This window comes from Hyalella azteca, unplaced genomic scaffold, assembly GCF_000764305.2.
Source record: "Hyalella azteca isolate HAZT.00-mixed unplaced genomic scaffold, Hazt_2.0.2 contig4501, whole genome shotgun sequence".
Lineage (NCBI taxonomy): Eukaryota > Metazoa > Arthropoda > Malacostraca > Amphipoda > Hyalellidae > Hyalella > Hyalella azteca.
Window position 1 is genome coordinate 1 of NW_025934714.1, and position 20,367 is coordinate 20,367.

General features: G+C 40.4%; 1 protein-coding gene across 1 annotated transcript; it reads left to right on the forward strand.

The window, feature by feature from the left end:
* The first annotated feature begins 1,066 nt into the window (after nt 1-1,066).
* LOC108669373 (5'-AMP-activated protein kinase catalytic subunit alpha-2) lies at nt 1,067-17,304 on the forward strand. The gene is made up of 13 exons (XM_018156688.2): nt 1,067-1,291; nt 5,792-5,933; nt 6,470-6,563; nt 6,726-6,870; nt 7,738-7,844; nt 8,727-8,826; nt 9,665-9,770; nt 10,076-10,181; nt 10,576-10,703; nt 11,782-11,954; nt 13,013-13,092; nt 14,182-14,338; nt 14,844-17,304. Exons 1-13 carry the CDS (start codon nt 1,177-1,179, stop codon nt 14,936-14,938), a joined length of 1,548 nt encoding a protein of 515 aa, XP_018012177.1. The 5' UTR covers nt 1,067-1,176; the 3' UTR covers nt 14,939-17,304.
* Nucleotides 17,305-20,367: the final 3,063 nt, after the last annotated feature.

Genomic DNA, 20,367 nt, shown 5'->3' on the forward strand with positions numbered 1-20,367 from the left:
GTGGAAATGAAGTGGCAGACAGGGCAGCAAACCTTGCGCACTCTAATGACCGCACAGCAAGATCTCAACTGTGCTTTGAGGAATGGATCTTCACTGTGAAGTCACTCACCAATCAAGAATGGACTCACAAATGGTCAGATGACGTACAAGAAACAGGAAAAGGGACCTTCTGAAGAAGCTTGGGACCTGAGATATCTTATGTGGACTATGGATCGCTGCCACGCTCAGTTGAATGCGCTGTGTCACGTCTACGCCTTGGGCATGCTGGCGTCAATGCTCATCTGACCAGATTCAATTTAGCTGACTCAAGTAACTGCCCAATATGCAATGTGGAGGGCACAATCGGGCACCTCATCCTGCACTGCACACAATTCATCAACCAGCGAAGAGATTTCCATACTAGACTGGAGGGCCTTTCTCTGCCCTGGGATCTCTCCTCAGCTCTCGGCGGTGGGGATGCCCCAATGCTGCCATCCGACATCTTGGTCAATATTTGCCTAACTGCAACATGGTGACCAGGCTGTAAATATTCTACCAAGCCTAATTGTACCTTTTCTTTTCACAATTTACTGCTGCACTGGCTGGTGGAGGTGCTAGAAAGTAAAGAGATCTAAAAGTGAAGTGAAGTGTCCAAAACCCCATTTGTGCTCAGGCTGGGAGGTGTGCTACCGGCATACCCGAAGCCTACAAGTCAATTATAAAAAATCATATGTTTATGTTAGGCTACACGCTTTTCAGACTAAACTTTAAGCTATGACATGTCATTGTGTCTTAACTCATTCGTGTTAATTACTTAAGTGTTTCTTATTATTAAAATGAAATATTAGATTTTGAAATTCAGTATGAATAATTGAAATATGATTTAGAATTAGCGGTTTTGGACAGCCTTGGAAATCTATCTTTGTTCTCGATGTTAATGATAAGTTTTTCATTCTGGTAAATTTTTCAATGCATCCGAATCATTTGGTACTGAATTTTACCTAGTTTAAGCTTGAAGGCAAGTTAAACTTGAAGATGCAAGCCAAACCAAACCACATGACCATGTTATGTATAGCCTAATTTTGCAGAGAGTCATCGACTCATCAAAGTTCTTGCTCAATAGAATACCTAACTTATTACATTTCAGCAGAGATCTTTTCATTAAGTTGGCTCTAGACTTTTAAATTATAATAAAAAATGGACTTGTCAGGCAATAATATGGGGCCTGGTGCCCAAACAATTACTCTGATGAAAATAGGCTACTATCAAATTGGCCCTACACTTGGAAAAGGAACTTTTGGAAAAGTGAAGTGTAAGTACCTATACTTTTATGATTAACCAGATTTAGTTTATAGTAATTTCATGAATTATATCCAGTGTTATAAAACTACTTTTTGTCCTAGCTAGTGCAAATTTCATAGCATTTCAGTAGGTACAAGGTATAAAGGAATAATTTGTACTAATCTTACTGCCATTCTGGACTCCTGGATAATTAACATAGCTAGGTAACATAACATAGTGATGTTGGCACTAAAAAGTAGGCCTGATGTAGCCTGCTGCTGAATTGGGCATGATTTTCCAAAAATTACCTCCATAAAATTATAAGATTCTTTCATGTATCATGTATGAAATGCTTAAATTTCTGACAAAAATTATGCCATTTTTTTTTCATTCATAGCAAAGGCCTGGCATGGAATTATTACATGGTGGCAAACCAGTGATTTTTTAGAATCGGTTCATTTTTAATTTCCTCATTTACTTGAGATTTTAACAGATTTCTTATGTATGATAATTCTGGTATCCAAGATAGGTACTTTACTGGTCTACTTACCTATAAGTTATAGGACTCAAAAATGAACTTGAGGAAGAGTCTAAAAAACTCTCTGCCCTGCCACTATGATGGATTTGAGCCATGAGTCATGGCTCAAAATGTATTATTGTTAATGTATTATTTTACAATTTAGGTACATCAACCAGCCCATGACTAGTGAGTTCAAGTTGACTACTGACTGTCAATGCCACTAATCTTGTAGGCTTGCCAGCCAGCCAGCAGCATAAAAGTTGCCAGCCATCAATTGAAACAAAATATTTTCTAAAGAAAACAGTTTTATAGTCAACATCATCATTCATTAACAACATGTGATGTAAAATTATTATTAATAAATCCCATAAATTGTGGTTCTGATAAGCATTATAAGGTCTGGGGGCAGGGGGGGGGGGAACTGCAAGATCTAGGGTAAACGCGGTATATTCTGGCACTTTAAGGACGTAGCAAAGAATGAATGGCTATAAAAAAATCACCATACGTGCAACTTGAGTTCTGTTTGCTTTACATCACTCTCCAAACACCGCACTATGCGCCAGCAACAATGAAACGTCACAAAATGTTGCCATATTTATTTAAAAGCCTTTAGAATGCAAACCTACCAAGTCCATATATTCCGACACAGTGCAACACTGTGTGTGACTAAATTTGGCATTTTGTGAGACTAATCCAGCCGCACTTCAAACTACTAATTCATAATTCCGACACTCTTGTGTTCAAATTCCAATCCCTGTGTGAGCTGTATTGGAATATGACACAGCTTGGAATTGGAACACTATTGACTATTGAACACTACTTATTTAGGCTTTTAATTAAGAGCTATTAAGCTTTTAATTAAGAAAATTTTAATTTTTGCATACAGCTTGGAACGAGCTGTGTGTGTCTATAACAGTCTCTTAACTTAATCATCTATTAATTTATTTATAACTTGAAGTCAGCAAATACAAGCATACTTAAAGGATTTCTAAAATATTCACAGACTTATTTAAAAGTCTCAAACCATAATATTCTGTCTACACAAACAGTTTATCACTATTTGGTAGAGCAAGGTCAACTATCAACTTTGACACATTTTTTGATGTTCTTGCTGGGTGACGTGCACTGTCTCTCTTTGGATCTCAACATTTTCCCATCAGATGGCCCAGACCTAGTGTTTTGGCAATAGTATGGCACGCAAGAGTATGACGTCACTATTTCAACCAACAACAAATGCATGGAACTTAAAAAAAGCTTAATATAAAGGAAAAAAGTCGAGAAGTGTCGGCACTCGGCATTACCCATGATGTCAGAATATACCGCGTTTACCCTATACAGTTCTTACTTGCTGAGTGGCAGCAGTAAAGCTTTCCTACTATTTTTGGAACTGCAAGGTTCCTGCTAGACGTATTAACTGCCATCTAATTTTAAAATAAGCAGCACAATCAAGATGCACGATTCCAAATTTATTGAATATTTGTTGCTTTGACTTGGACAATACAATGTTAAAGGTCCTTTATGGTCCTGTTCATCGGTCAACAACTTTTACAGCACTGTCATGCTGCAGTGTCTGTTTGAAGCTGTTCTGAAATTTATTACTTGTAGCATGACAGGCTTTACAGGGCCATGCTGTCCTTTCAGAAACTGTCAAACCTGCACTTGAAGATGTTTACCAAGGGTCAAAGGCAATGTGACAACCAACTCTGGCAGACTATTCCATGCAATAATTACTCACTCTGAAAAGAAGTTGCTGCATAAGTTTGGTCAACATCTGCCCTTTGCAAGCCTAAAAAATATAACTCAGTACTTACTGCAGTGAGTGACAGAGAGCGCATTTTATCGTTGACAAAAACTTGAGGTCACAGACGGACGGACAGACAGACTGACGGACATGGCTAGCACAATAGTGCATTTTTTCATAAATGAGAAAATGCGCTAAAAAGTGGTCTCTAGTATCCTTGTTGCTGGATAACTGGACCTGAGGCTTAGACACCTGTTACGGTCTGTGCAATGTGCATGTATCGATATCACCCCGCATGTAACATCACCCTTCTAGTATTGATAAGGTCATCCCACACATATGAAAACCCTTGTTTGTATCAATAAAGTTGCCCTGCAGGCACCTGCACGCAAGGCAGGAGAGGTGCAATGCTTCTAGCTCCTTGGAGTATGGCAAGTTTCTGATCAAGGAGAGGAGTTTGGTAGCCCATCTCTGAACATCTTCAATGTCAGCACATGACACAAGGCCACAGTGTCAAGGAGCCACAAGATTTCAGTTAAAAATTGGAATTAGGAAGAAATCCTATCCTAGGCAAAGGTCCTAAAAGGGGCTGGAATTGTCTGCAATATAGTGGGAAAGGAGAATTTATTTAGAAATCAGATCATTGTGAATTTTCTGATCCACTTCAAGATTTTGTTCAAAACATGTTAGGCCAATCTAAAAGATTAGGCAGAATTGAAAAAATTGCAGTTAAAAAAGATTGTGTCCCTGGGGATTTTTGAAGAATATAGGCAAAAATGAGCTGGTTCAGCCCAAACCATATGGAGAAATTATTCAAGGGCTACATGAATGGGTAACATTGACTGTAGTTTGTAGGCATGGGAATTTATATCTTATCCATGTTACTGGTTTACTTGTATAACTTGATACAGGTCAACAAAAAAGTCTTTTGTTTGCCACTATAGACATCACAAGCCATGTGCAGGGAGATGTGCAAGATACTTGGGAATTTAGGTTATCATTTCATCAATATACACTGTGCGCCAAAATATGTTGAGAAAAAATGCACTGTGTACCAAAAATAGTTTAATCATGGAATGGATATAGGCTGGGCAATGGCATGCAAACAGATAATAATGATTTGCAACTTTGCACATATATGCATTAATGACTGCCATGAATGTATCACATACATGTATTAGTGATGGTACAAAGTTCAATGCCTGCATTCATCAACATCAGCAGCAGCTTTGGCTATGTAATGTTGCAATTTCATCCTCTCACCATGTTGCAATTGTTGCAATTCAAAGCAGCATATTAGTGACTATAGTACGGTACATAGTTTAATGGATGTTGCAGCTGGAGCTTAGGCTGGGCAATGAATCCAATGATGCGATCATATCTCCTCTCATCATGGCTTTGCATGTATGTATATTACTGACCTACATAGTTCCATGCCTGCTGCTGCTGACAGCTGTGGCAGCTGCGGCTTTGCAATGACACAGTCATATTCTTGTGCCTTGTGGACATGCACATGTGCATATTAGTGATCATTACTGCTCTTAGTGCCGGCTGCTGTCAGCTGCTGTCAGCTGCTCTGCAAGGCCTTCTGTGTGAATTTATCAGATTGACTTAGTCTTTCATTGAACATTGCTTTCAGGAAGGTCATTTTGCATCAGAAAATTCCCCAAAAACCTACATCCTGAGGTTTCTGGGTTTGAGTGTGGTTCACAGCCCAAGCGCAGTAATTTTTGTCTAAATCAGCAGTGGTTACTGCCTGATTTTCTAGCTTGATCATATTGGATCTATTGAATCAAATCACAATAAATAGAACTGCACATTCCTATTGTAACTTGGCCCAATTTTTGGACCTGTGCAGAAAAAAAAATGGGCAATAACAATCTCCAGAAAATGGTGCCACCATTGCTAGAATTTTTCCTTGCAAGTGCATTGAAATTATTCATAATGAATTGTCACTCAAATGTCAACTCCTCAAATATTTTTATCCAATCCAGTCCTCATAGTTTTGCAATGCCTCACAACTTTTATTTGATTCTTTATATTAAGAATTAATCCAATTTTGATTACTTATATAGGCATGAAAATTATATCTAAGAGAATAAATAAATATACATATGCAGCATGCCAAAATTCTGTCAATGACGTTTAATTTTGTTTTAATCTATGAACATGCTATCAATTTCAAAGAACTAATTTGATTAACTGAAGAGTTAATGATGATGAGTTAGTATGTATGTTCATTGGTCTCATTCAAAATTTTCTCTGCCCAGATGGTGAGCATATTCTGACTGGCACAAAAGTGGCCATCAAGATCTTGAACAGAAGGCAGATCAAGAATTTGGATATAGTGGAAAAAATAAAGCGTGAGATCACAAACCTCAAGCTCTTCCGTCACCCTCACATCATCAAGTTGTAAGTGAGCTGGTTGCTTGTCAATCTTTGAAGGTGTATTATATAAACATACAAATGATCATAACTGTAGGTTCTGAAAATAGTATTCTATAAGTTGTGCCATTAGCATTATAGCATGCCAGGCTATAATACATGCCTCATTGTTAAGCCTCTGCTGCATGCTGAAACTAATTGTTATAGGAACTACAAACTATTTAATGTATTAATTACTACCTGAATTATGTTTAGAATCCTCTGGGATAAAATTAAATATTTTTTTTTGCTACTTTTTACTCTTTTTACTCATTACTCTTTTGTTTATTACCCTTTGAAGAATTTTTAAACTTGTTTGATATTGATCTTGAACAAATTTAGCATAGTTTATTTGCACTGCAAAAGTCAATTAAAAAAACTTGGTAAAATGTAAACATGTTCAGTGTTTCACTTGCAAAGGTGATAAAGTTAACTGTTAAGAGGGTGTCTGAACCATTAGCTATGTCCTTGATGTGCTTATTGCCACTTATGTTATCTGCGTGTTAAATTCCTAATTATATCAGATATCAGGTGATCAGCACACCTACTGACATCTTCATGGTGATGGAGTACGCATCTGGTGGTGAACTCTTTGAATACATAAAGAAGCAGGGCAAGGTAAAAATAATAATCTTTAATGCTATTAATATTTCATGGTGTCATATTTGTGATGAGCATGACTCCCTAGAAACAAAATACCAGTAGTAGAATAACAATTTTACATAAATCACAGAGTGATTTTCTAATGAATGATTATTTATCTTAAATTTTTTTCAACAGCTGAAGGAGAGCGAAGCTCGGAAATTCTTCCAGCAAATCATCAGTGGGGTGGACTACTGTCACCGCCACATGGTCGTGCACAGGGACCTCAAGCCCGAGAATCTCCTCCTTGACCACAACAGACATGTCAAAATTGCTGACTTTGGTAAAATAATGTGATTCTTATTGATGCAGTATTATCATTCATGGTTTAAATTTGTGCAACTATAAAATATGTATCATTTTTTAGTTATGATTTTGGGTTTTTATTAAGAGAAATTTAGTTAATTGGTAGTTATCAATGCTTGTACTAGATCCTGACTCATGAAGAATGCTAAATGAGGTACCTATGTATGCCTCTTCGTTTTCTGTTCTTTTGCAATATGAAACAATCATAACCAATATGAGCTGGGTATTTCTAGGGGCCAGCCAGTACATATACACATCTGTCACATCAGGGCTGTAGCCATTCATCCCAATTACTAATATTCCATCTCATGAGACAATACCCAGAATCCTGCAACAGCTATCCATACTAATGCTAAGCATTTGATTGATACAAGGTACAAATGATCATTATTCTCCAGCAATTATTAAGTAATAAATTTATTGTGCATATTACAAAGCTTTGTTTGAACATGAACTCTCAATTAAACTGCATTGAATCTTATCATTCTGTCATTCGAATATATAAACTTGTGATGAAGACCAAATCGTTTGAAAAAGAAAAACAGTTCTCTCTGAGCAGGAATTTTACTTCTGGAAGCAGCCTTTTTTTGTGTCAATATTGAGAGTGCAAGACTCTTGTCTACCAATTTTCCTGTTTTTTTTTCAGTCAATGATAATTCTATTACAGGCAGAGCTCATAAGAATTTGTATTCCTATAAAATATATGAATGATTACTTATTGTTTAATTTGTGTTATATAATTTAGCAATGTTGAAGCAAAAGAGAGTGTTTAGAAGCATTCACTTGTGTTACAATGACTCAATAACATTATTAAGTGTTTAGAAGCATTCCCTTATGTCACCAGGACTCTCCAACATCATGGTGGACGGGGAGTTCCTACGCACCAGCTGTGGCTCCCCAAACTATGCCGCTCCAGAGGTCATCTCTGCCAAGCTCTATGCTGGTCCTGAGGTTAGATCTTTTGTTTGTACATTGAAAATGATACATTGCTCACAGGTCGGTGCTTTGTCTTCTGTTAGTTATATGACTTAGAAGAATTACAGAATTACAGTTGTTTGTCATTTATTCTGAAATTAAGAAAACATGAAGGTTCTCGAGCAAAATGACTTATTTTAATATAATTACCCACTTGACTCACAGGCTATGTTGTATTAATTGTGATTTATCAAAATTCTTTTCTGATTTGAGTGTCTGAAATCCTCAAATCTGCCTAACTACCGGTAGTCTTGAATGCCTAGGTATGTTGACAAAACCCACTTTGGTAAGTTAATACATACTGTGAAGCCGGAATATTATCATTGTCTATGCAGCCTGTAGGTATTTTACATGCTTTACATTTTTTGGCCAGGTCATAATTGTACATTGTTTTTTGTTCAGTTTTTGACCTGCAGTATAATATCTTATTTCAAATAAGTTAGAAATTGTGTGCAAAATGTTCTATTTTTGCAAGCTTAATATGGAAAGTACAACATGTTTTATTATAAATAATTCTTACCTGGATGCTAGTATATTATAGGCGATGTTGATGGGTTAGAATTAGTGACAAAATTAAAAAAACTTTTGGGTTTATTTTTCTAAGTATCCTATTTATTTTCATTCTCAAAAATCGTTATAAACAATAGTAAGCCTCAGGTATATCATAATGACTTCATCCTCATCGCCTAACTTGTTTTTGTACAGAGCTGTAAAAACAATATTAAGCCTCAGATATGTCATAATAACTGCAAGCCCTACGTATAAGAAGTGTAGTATATCTCGCGAATAGCTCCCAAATCAGAACTTGTATATAATGTCCTTGCCAGCGTCTGTTGACCTTATAATGCGTGTGTGCAGGTGGACGTGTGGTCGTGCGGCATCATCCTGTACGCTCTGCTGTGCGGCACCCTGCCCTTTGATGACGACCACGTGCCTTCTCTCTACAGAAAAATTAAAGGCAATCCTAATTGTTTACAATTTCTTTTATTAGTTTGCTCTTGTAAATGTCTCCTCGTGATTCATGCTAAATATAAAGTTAATGATTCTGTTTTGTTAACCATGTCTTTTCTATGACATTTTCTGATGCTTGAGGAGTTTATCTAGGTGTACAAGAATGACGTCACGGAAGGTGACGGGGTAAATGATAAGGTACTGTAAGCTTGGGTGGTGACGATGGACAACCTCACACATCTCCTGTTGCAAAAATAAAAATTGTGATATGAATCATATGATTAAATAATAAAAATAGAAATCGTCAAAACCCATACGTAGAGTAGCATTTACCACGTCACCTTTTGTTCTTTACTTGACATATACACATTCACCACCACCAACTTTACTCATATAAACACATTCACCACCACCAACTTTACTCCTTGTAAACACATTCACCACCACCAACTTTACTCATATAAACACATTCACCACCACCAACTTTACTCCTTATAAACACATTCACCACCACCAACTTTACTCATATAAACACATTCACCACCACCAACTTTACTCCTTGTAAACACATTCACCACCACCAACTTTACTCATATAAACACATTCACCACCACCAACTTTACTCCTTATAAACACATTCACCACCACCTACTTTACTCCTTGTAAACACTTTCACCACCACCTACTTTACTCCTTGTAAACACTTTCACCACCACCAACTTTACTCCTTGTAAACACTTCCACGTTTCACCACCACCAACTTTACTCCATATAAACAAATTCACCACCATCATTTTAACTCCCTGTCACCACGACCATGCCTGACGGTGTTGTTGCGTGCGCAGAGGGCGTGTTCCAGATCCCCAGCTTCCTGAACTCGAGCGTGGTGAAGCTGCTGCTGCACATGCTGCGCGTCGACCCCATGAAGCGCGCCACCATCGAGGACATCAAGTTAGTCTACACCCTGCGTCTCTAGCGCGTTCACTGTCTTCTTAGTCATCATGTTATTGCTTCCTTCATATATTGTTATCACATTCTGAAATATATTAATCTTGTTATTAACTTCTGGATTATCTCTGGTTAATGCAACTAATTAATGGACTTGTAAGTTTAGCTTTTTAATAGGTAGCGACTTAAAGTGCAACTTTCAAAATGTAAGAAAAATACGCAAATGATTCACAATTCCTTGACTTGATTATTTTGTGCATGTTTTGACGTTGTCATATCAACAGCTCATTTACTTCCTTTAATACCAGGAAGCACGAGTGGTTCCAGAAGGACTTAGCAGGTTACTTGTTCCCACCTATCCACGACACCCAGATCGCTGTCATCGACCAAGACGCCGTCAAGGAAGTCTGCGAGGTGAGTTCTCATCAAGAAAGCCATCAATACGTTTTCAAAGCTCGTCTGCTTCGGGTATACAAGAACATCTTATACCTATTCTTGAAGCAAGAAACTTGTGTTTATGTTAGAAGCTAATTGTCCCATGTTTAATGTCAAGGTGTTAGATCACTAGAAAACAGGCGTACGAGTGAGGTCCCTTCGTGAAGTTACAAAAATATCGCTTCATTGAGTATTTCCTTGTGAACTATTACCATTCAAAAATTATGAGTTGATAATTCTCATCAGAACTTGACTAAAAATTAGACTAGATCTCATGAAGGCCAAAGTACATGGTTTATCATTCAATTCTCTACACAGAACTGCGTTAGTCGAAACTTGAACGAAACATGATTTGTTTGTGTGTGTTGAGCAGAAGCTGCAGGTGGAGGCGGGCGAGGTGCGCGAGGCGCTGTCCACGAGCGACCCGCACAATCAGCTCTCCATCGCCTACCATCTCATCGTCGACAACAAGCGCTTTGCTGACGCCTCCGCCCAGCAGAGGTCAGCTTACTACTTTTTTGACATATAGAAGTTAGCTTATCACTTAATTCTGCCATTTATTATGATGCTATGTTATAACAAGCGCTTTGCTGACGCCTCCGCCCAGCAGAGGTCAGCTTATCACTTAATTCTGCCATCTATTATTATGATGCTATGTTATAACAAGCGCTTTGCTGACGCCTCCGCCCAGCAGAGGTCAGCTTATCACTTAATTCTGCCATCTATTATTATGATGCTATGTTATAACAAGCGCTTTGCTGACGCCTCCGCCCAGCAGAGGTCAGCTTACTACTTATTTGACATATAGAGGTTAGCTTATCACTTATTTGAGATACATAGGTCAGTTTACCTCTCATTTATTCGACAGAGGCTAGCTTACCACCTACATAATCTTGCCATTAACTCTAATTACGCTATCTTACCACTAGCGCGTTGCTCACGCCTCCGCCCAACAAAGGCCAGCACTTACAATTCGTTGATTTAATATTTCAACAAATTCGCGATCAGCATTAATACAAAGGAAAATTGTTAAATTAATTATGAAGGAATTTTAGATACTTTTAACAATTTCTGAAAACTCTAATTTTGTTAGGTAATTTAAAAATAAAGTGCCAGCACAACTCGGTTCGTTTTGAGCGTTTCCTGATGAAAAAACAGGTTTTGGAAAAATCTAATACACCCTTAGGGGTTCTACTCACTGATTTTAAATTTTCGGCTTTGCAACTATCCTATAACTTTAAAGTAAAAAATATCCCACTAACTACAGTGTGTTTATTTCAGCTACCTAAACGGTAGAATATTAAAATATAAGTGTCATTTAAATTATTAATTGAGTTTCTATTCAAATCTTGTATATGTGGGTACAATTTATACTGCTTATTTTGTTATAAACGTTGGTTCATGCCTAAGAGCGATATAAATAATTATATTTAAATTATAATAAATTCTTAGCTGTATGTTCATAAGATTGTTTTATGGTAACAAACGTTGGTTCATGCCTAAAAGCGATGTAAATAATTATATTTAAATTATAATCAATTCTTAGCTGTATGTTCATAAGATTGTTTTGGACGTGCAGCATCCGAGACTTCTACCAAGCGGGCTCGCCGCCCCCGCCCGCTTCGCTAGGCAGCTCAGCGGTCTCCAGCCCCGCGGGTGCCCCCATACGCCCCCACCCTGAGAGGATCGCCCCCCTCAGGGACAGAAACCTGCGACAGGGAACGCCTGTTAAGAAGGCCAAGTGGCATTTAGGTAAGTATAAGTCCCTTCAGTCATAATCATATCATTTAGTCTATTATTGTCATAATCTTAAATATATTAATTTCTTAGCTTGCAAATGAGTTTAGTTTTCTTGAGCTAAAATACTTGTGTTTTTTAGGAAACTGTGCTTCAGCACTTCATGCATTTGACGTTGCTTTTTTATTCTTAAATCACTCATTTTGTTGAAGTACATTGCTTCTCATGTGCTTATTGCAGTTAGAATAGATCACGGTAATTTTGTGTAGGAAAACTCTTACAACATTTCTGTAAATGGTGCAGTATCCTGCAAGTTGTACCAGTCTTGCAGGTAAGCAATCGGGAGAGAACTTCTATATGTTGCTGCCTTATGAGCAGCTTTGCGGTTGTGAACCAGGGAGATTGTTAACTATTATCAGTATAATAGATAAATAAGTGTGAATAAAAACTACCTTATATCCACGAATTGAGCCTTTAATGAACAATAAAATGCATTATACCACTAACGATTGAACGTAGATCAAATAACTTATTCAGTGTCGTCTTGTGTAAAATAATATGCGTTTAAAAATTACTTTTCATATACAACAATTCTAAAGAATCCAGTGTCTCCGATGTTACAGATGTACAATGAATTTCTAATTTTATTATCAAATATTAGAAAAATCATAATTTTTACATTTTATTTTTAAAATTAAAAAATAATAAATTTTTCAAAATTATTTAATCTATCAATTGATACATGCATTGTCTCTGACTTTACGCAAGTATGCAAAATTTCAGCTCGATTGGAGAGGTAGAAGTGTGTTAATTATCGATTATAAGATTTGTAGCAGACAGACAAACAAGAAGTGAAGTTAAAGAGAAGTGTTGTGAAAATGGTTGTTGAAATATGGCCGGGCATGCATGTGTCTTACTGACAATACTGATGAGTTGAGACGAACGTGTCTGTATTTTGGTCCCTTATTATATTGGAATTGTTTGCGAGCAATGCTATCTATATATACGTGATATTACTACCCTGTATGGTTTCCAAGCTCTAATGAGTTACGTCCCACCCCCGCCTGGTGCAGGGATTCGTTCGCAGTCCAAGCCACACGACATCATGAGCGAGGTCTACAAGGCCATGAAGGTGCTCGACTTCCAATGGAAGGCAAGTCTTTCACATCATTTACATAACTCCAACTAGCAACTCTGATTGCTATTGCACAAAACTTGTTGAACGAAAATGGTTAGTGTGATAATATAAAAAATATAACTCAGTACTCACTGCAGTGAGTGACAGAGAGCGCATTTTCTCGTCGACGAAAACTTGAGGTCACGGACGGACAGACAGACGGACATGGCGAGCACAATAGTGCATTTTTCCATAAATGAGAAAATGCGCTAGAAAGGTCCCTATGCTGCAAACACACAATGATGTGTATTGTAATAGCAACGTGCGTCTCAATACTTAATTTGATAAACTCACACAAAAACCCGGGCGGCTCGAAGCATGAGCACACATGATAATCGATGTTGAAATTTCAAATATGAATTTCATTGATGTTGCATGTAAATTTCAGCAAGGAAGCTAAAGTCGTAACGATGTTGTTCTGCAAAATTCAAGTCCTCGGACGATGGTCGAAGTGTCCGTGATGGACAAAGAAGTAGAGCGAGGGAATTACACACAGCTTTACTTCGTTATTAGCCGCAACATTAGAGGGCTGCTGAGAATAAATCTGTGGCAATGAACTTGTTTAAAGGCTCTTTGTTCAAAACAATAGTTGTAGAACACAGTTAAACAAATGCACAAGTCGCTAGCAAAAGCAGTTTTAGCTGTCTGAGAGCATGGTCAATGCCTCAATGTCTCATGTTTAGCTCAATAACCCTGACTAATATGCCGCATGTACGGATTGGTTAGATTACGTTTGTTATTTTGAGAGTTCCTTATTACAAGCCTTGTATGAATCATTTCTCTAGAGGATCAGGAAGTATTTGACAATACGTATTTTTTTTACACGATTACTGGCATTGTATGAATGACCGCTGATTTATTGTTTACTAATTGCTTCTAAGCGATTTATTAAAATTCTATCCGGTGACTACTCTCTTGAAATAATGTTAAATAACGATATTTCATTAGTTCCATTAAAATGCATGATCAAAAATTCTCATTCACGTAAGCCAAGATCAGTTACGAGAGACAGAGCAACACATGAAGCGAGTGTCGTGCGTAACCGTCCGCGTTTTGTACGTTCAGGTGATGGATCCGTTCCGCGTGCGAGTGCGACGCAGGAACCCCATCACTGGCGCCCTGGTGCACATGTCGCTGCAGCTCTACCGCGTTGATTACAAGAGCCATCTTCTCGACTTCCAGATCATTGACTCGGAGAATGCTGCTGCTATTGAAAAAAAGCGTAAGACTTCAATAATATTGCATTTGTTATCAATTCAAGCGTGAAGCTGGAGAAATTAATAGTTTGTCAGCGCGGGATGATTGCTAGCTCTGATTATGAGGGGAGTTCAGATGATATACGAGAGGGCAATGCTGACTTCTTTATATTACACTTCTCTTTGGCTGATTTATTAGCATGAAATAGAGAAAATTGACGTGCTTATAATGGTACAAATTGGAGTGGACTATTTCGATTATCGATTATGCCCTTGTATTCTGTAAAAATATAATGGTTCAGCTTCTTAACTTGGCTCGAGTAAAATGCTAATTCAGTATGAGAGTATTTTGATGCTCTTGATTGGTCATGAGAAAAAAAATTATCTATTCGTGTGAGCTTTTAAATTTGACTGTTGGCATTTCGAAACGGGTAAATTGACCGCGGTCACTGACATCATAGCCAAGCAAGGAGTCCTAGTGAACAATATTATTGCATCATGATTGTTTGCACGCTTCATTGATGACGACAGGTGACGGCGGAGACGACGTAGGCGAGGCACGTGGCTATCACGTCATGGAGTTCTTCGAGATGTGCGCGGCTCTCATCGCCGAGCTCGCGCGCTAGACGCGCCTGCCGCCCACGACTCCTGCCACAACAACTGCACTGAATATCTTCGCCGAGCTGCATCAAATCGGGAGCCCACAGCCTACTTACTTGGAATTGTTTGTCGTTATGTGTAGCAGATATTTGAAGAACGCTGGGACAAATCTACGAACAAACCAATTGCCGTCGAGAGAATTGCGGCAATGATGTCATGCAATTAGTAATGTGTGTTAACAATGGAATTTGCGGGCCATTTTTGTGTTCGAGTGATCGTTAAAATTGTATTCGTGTTAACTTCTTAGGTGGGCATGTAGCTTACCAACTGTAGCTACTCCTCTGCTCATTGCACCCTTGTTACTCCATAACGTCGGTTAATTCGATAGGTTTATGATTTTAATTGCGGATGCCAACCTTGGGAATCCGTCTGGTCAGTTTCAGTTTTTTATTTATTCTGGTTCGATGCCATTTGAAATGAAACTATCTCTTGTGATTACTAATGTGGCTTCTCACGCCTCCGAATATTAGCTTCGTTTTTCTTTTTTTCGGGTTTTCTGCCACTTCTTTCTTGAGGAAGGTTAAGGGTATACAGTTTTACCGTTCTACTCGTAACGTGACGAGAGACGCGTGTGACCTGCTTTCGTCGTGTTTTTTTTTTTGACATTATTTTTTTAATCGGTAACTTTTATCAATTGTAAATTACATATTATTGAAATAGGTCCACAGCACGTTTGAGCTGCTCACTTATTGGGCGTGTTGCTTGAAATAAATCTATTGCGATATAACCCATGTGTACATAGGAGAAACTTGATATATAGAGGGGAATAAAAATGGTGTATTGCTATTATTTAGGACTTTTACACCATGTTCATGGCTGTCACGCTCTAGTAAATGAATTATTTAGAGCACTCGCACTTTGCTGGCAATATTCAACTGATTAATGAGCGAACGGTTAATGCGTTGAGTTAATGTTTCCGAACTTCTTCGGTGAATGTTCCCGAACGCTTTGAGTGAACGTTTTCGAAGTTTTCAGTGATCTTTCCCGAATGCTTTGAGTAAACTTTTCCAAACTTCTTCAGTGAATGTTTCTGAAAGCTTTGAGTGAATGTTTCTGGCTGTGTTGAGTGAACATTTCTACACGCCCCCGTCCGGCTGGAGCGTGTTTGTATATGGGAACACAATACACAGAGTTTCGCTGATTGCTCATAGTTTGTATTTTGTTTCAGGCTGTGGGTGCACTTCTACAATGAAGCTAAATATGAATGCCTACATTAATTATTATGCCAAATTTGCTGGGGGAATAAAAGTTGCTGTGTCGATCCCATTGCTACTCTAGACATCGGAAGAATTGCTTGCTATATATATTATAATCGTAATTAGATTTACTGCTTCTTTAATAGCCTAATGTAGACTGCAGAGACGTGCCTTAGATTTCATGGTCATTTTATTAATGAATCAGTTTAGGATGTAGACCGAAAAGCTGAAAAAGTTCTGCCTACATCAAAAATTTATTTGTGAAGCAGGCATCCAATCCTTGCTATCCGCAAAACTTCACGCCGCGACCATCCAGTATGTCAAACTTTTTAATCTGAATTCTTGTTTGCGGCCTAATTTTAAAGTATTTATTTTGTATTATCCTTCACTTAGATAAGAATTTAATCGTAGCAAACCCTTTATAGTTGTTAAAAATACTTGCTTCTGCTCTGCCTCAGGTATGAACTATTGGTGCAATATCATTTTCTTGTTCTATCTGTAGTGCGGATAAAAATTATGATAATTAGAGGAATACTGACTGCGTCTCAAAGAGTGCCATTCGACTACAATTTAATGCAAAAACTTCGATGTTTAATCTAATGCACATATTGTATCGAAAAAATATGATTTATTTTATTTTTCCGCAATAGTTCGAATGATTTATGTTGATTCTCGTGTATATTATTGTTGCTGCTGTATGCTCGGTACGACAAAATTAATCATTTGTTCCTAATTTTAATGATTGCTTCGAGTTTTTAAGACAATAAAAACGGTGTATTTACTTGAGCAAAACTTGTCATTTCTGACTTACGTAAAATCGTCCAAGTCTGATCATCTCCATGGCACCTCTTGTTATTCTGAGGCCGGGGAAGAGTGCCTTGCTTTCTCTTAGCTATCGAAGAAATTTCTGAAATTCTGTTAAATGGGATTTTGGGACTCCCGAAATTTTGTTGTGTTCCTTATTATTGCTCGGCATACATTACTATACAATTTGCGTCTTCTACCGAATGTGAAAGTATTTGTATGTTGCACAAACACGGTTTCATCTGTGGAATTTAAATTGCTCAAAAATTTTATTTGTGTAATTGCTGACGCTTTTGGATGAGCAAGATTGAGCGTAAATGCTAACTTAATTTTTACGTGATTAAACGGATCCAACCGTATACAAATTTCACGAATATTACTGAAGATTGCGGGGTCTTTTTGAGATTTTTGTGTTAACTTTATACATCAGAAAATGAGCCTCTCGTCGCTTCTTATTAATTTCGTGTGAATATTAAGGTAAGTTGCTTCAAGGTCTAGTGGTACAACAACGTGGGAGCTATTGTGACCGAGCGTAAGGGGCCTGATCTGAGTGAACTGGTATCAAATGTATGTGTCTATTCTCTTTGTTTATAATAACGAGAGTGAGTATATAAACTGAATGTTAGATGTGTAACGTATACACGAATTACTGACACTTCGTTTATATTATCACCTTTTCGCGCGTCGCTGTGATAACCGTTTCAAATGCCCCCGATCTCACTACGTCTTCGTCGTGAGGATGTGAAGATACTCTGGCCTGCGCGTCGGCCGGATGCTCGGCATACTCGTGGGCAGGGCCATACGGCAGAGGCCCCCTCGCACGGATCGCTGCCGGACGGAGTCTCCTCCTCATTTTTTCACCGTAGGGAAGGGGAACCTTGGCCTCCCCTTCCCCCTACCCACATCTTTGACCGCCTATCTTTCCAGGGGCACCTTATGCCCTTCTCTCCTCCCAACTTTTCTTCCCACTCGTCCTTCTCCTGACCCAGGGTATCCATCCCAACCTTGGCCCGCACCCCTGCTCAGTCTGCTTCCTCCCGGTTACGTGGCGAGGATATTATTTTCGGTGCTCCAGGTGTAATGCCTGGACCCACGAGCAATGCTCTGGATTGCGCTCCATTAATCTCTACTCCGAAGACTGGATCTGCCCTACTTGCAGACGGTCTGACCCTATCCCAGCCAGACCCTCCTCACCTCTGCGTCCTCCAGTTCAACTGCAATGGGGTGCAATCCAGTGCAGCTGAACTGGCTGCCTACCTCGCCAAGAACGACGGGGCGGTTGCTTGTCTCCAAGAGACCAAGCTATCTACTGCATCCCGCTCCCCCTCCTTTCCCGGATACGCGCTGGAGCGCAGGGACCGCCCCGGAGATCACGGTGGCGGTCTCTTCATCCTGATCCGCCACGATGTCCCGTACACCGGGCGAGACATCTCTCCCCTCCCACGCGGCGACACCACCATGGAGGCCATAGCAATCTCCACCCCTCTTAATGGCTCCCCACTTTGCATCATCAATGTTTACATCCCACCGGCCTCCTCCTGCCCCCGGGATATTCCCAGGAGCTCTCAGACATTGTCTCCATACCGGGCGACTGTCTGATACCGGGCGACTGATCATTCCTCCTGGTTCTCCCATACGGAAGACCAGAGAGCCGCATCGCGAATGGCCGTAGTCGACGACCTCGTCGCCGGTTCCTCCCTCGCTTACCTCAATGAGGACTTCCATACCCGCCTTCCCTCCCATGGCCCGCCCTCCTCACCGGACCTCGATATCATTTAGCGGTCATCTACTCCTCAACACCTGGATCCCTCAAGTCGCTCTTAACTCGGACCACCGGCCCCTCCCGATTCATTTCCCTTCTTCCGTCGACTCCCCTACCCCCCGGGCCGCCCGCTCTTACGTCAACTTTAAAAAAGCTGACTGGTCCGCCTACACGGCAGCCAACGAAGCGTCACTCGATTTGGTCCCTCCCCCCACTTCGTGGGGCGGTGAGTCGACCTTGAGAGAAGTCTTGACGACTGCTGCCAGACAGCATATCTCTGCGGGTTCCGGAAGGACTTCTCCCCCTCTGTCAACCCTGGCACCCGGTTGCTCGTCGTGCAATGGGATGACATCAGGGCGCGTAATCCAACCGACCCCTGGCTCCCATAACTCAACCTGGAAATTAGCATGTCCATTCAGGTCCATGCAAGGAACACATTGCGAACACATCTTGCGTCGTGCAGCAGGCGCACACACCAGTCTAAGCACAGGAATCTCCTTCGCTCCCTTGCCGGAAAGCGAAACCGCCCTCCTCCCAATCAGCTAATTCAATTTGGTCTGAATTCCCTCTCCTCCCAGCGCAAGATTTCTTCCGCTTTCTGCAAGTTATTTACTTCGAACGCTCCTCACTCCCAAAGCCCCTCCACCCGCCGCCTCATACGTCGAATCCTGGCTGAACATCCCCTTGATAGGGACTTCTCCCCTTTCACACCCGACATGGTGAAGCTTACCATCGCAGCCGCCAACAACTCTTCCGCTCGAGGTCCAGACGGCCTCACGGTCCTTCATCTTAAGAGCCTCGGCCCACGTGGTCTCCAGTTCCTCACCCGTATTTTTAACATCTCCGTCTCCACATCCTCTATCCCATGCATTTGGAAAAATTCAATAATTATTCCAATCGTCAAACCGGGCAAACCCGGAAACCAGGGCTCTTCATACCGCCCTATCTCCCTCTTCTGCCCTGCAGCCAAGATCCTAGAGCGTCTTGTGCTCCCTTACATCTTAGGATCCTTCACTACTGTCCCTTTGCAACATGGTTTCAAACCGAGACACTCCACAGTCACCGCCCTCCTCCCCCTCGCGCACCAGATCACGACGGGTTTTAACTCTTGGTGCCCTCCGGCCCGCACAGTCGCCTCTGCAGTCGACCTCTCGAAGGCTCTCGACAGTGTCGACCACCCTCTCCTCCTAAGCATGATCGCGGCCTCGGACCGACATCGCAACCTGGTCCGCTGGCTGTGCTGCTACCTCAGAGGCAGCCGGCATCTTGCCTCTACCTGAGAACACAATCGCCTTTCAGAGCCATCCATTTGGGCGTTCCCCAGGGCTCGGTCATCACGCCGGCCCTCTTTAACCACTTCATCTCCAATATCCCAGTGCTGATCCCCGACATAGCCTCATACACAGACGACCTTAACATCTTCGTGTCGTCCCCGAGGCTCGACGCTGCGGAGGCTGAGCTCGCCGTGCTCCTTCGCAGCGTCTCAGATTGGTCGGCTGACAAGAAACTGGGCTTGGCTCCGGGCAAGTCCTCGGTCAAGCTCTTCACCCCAGATACGCACCAATCCCAATCCCACCCATCTGTCACTACCTGCAACGGCATCATCCCTTTGGATAAAACCCCCAAAATCCTA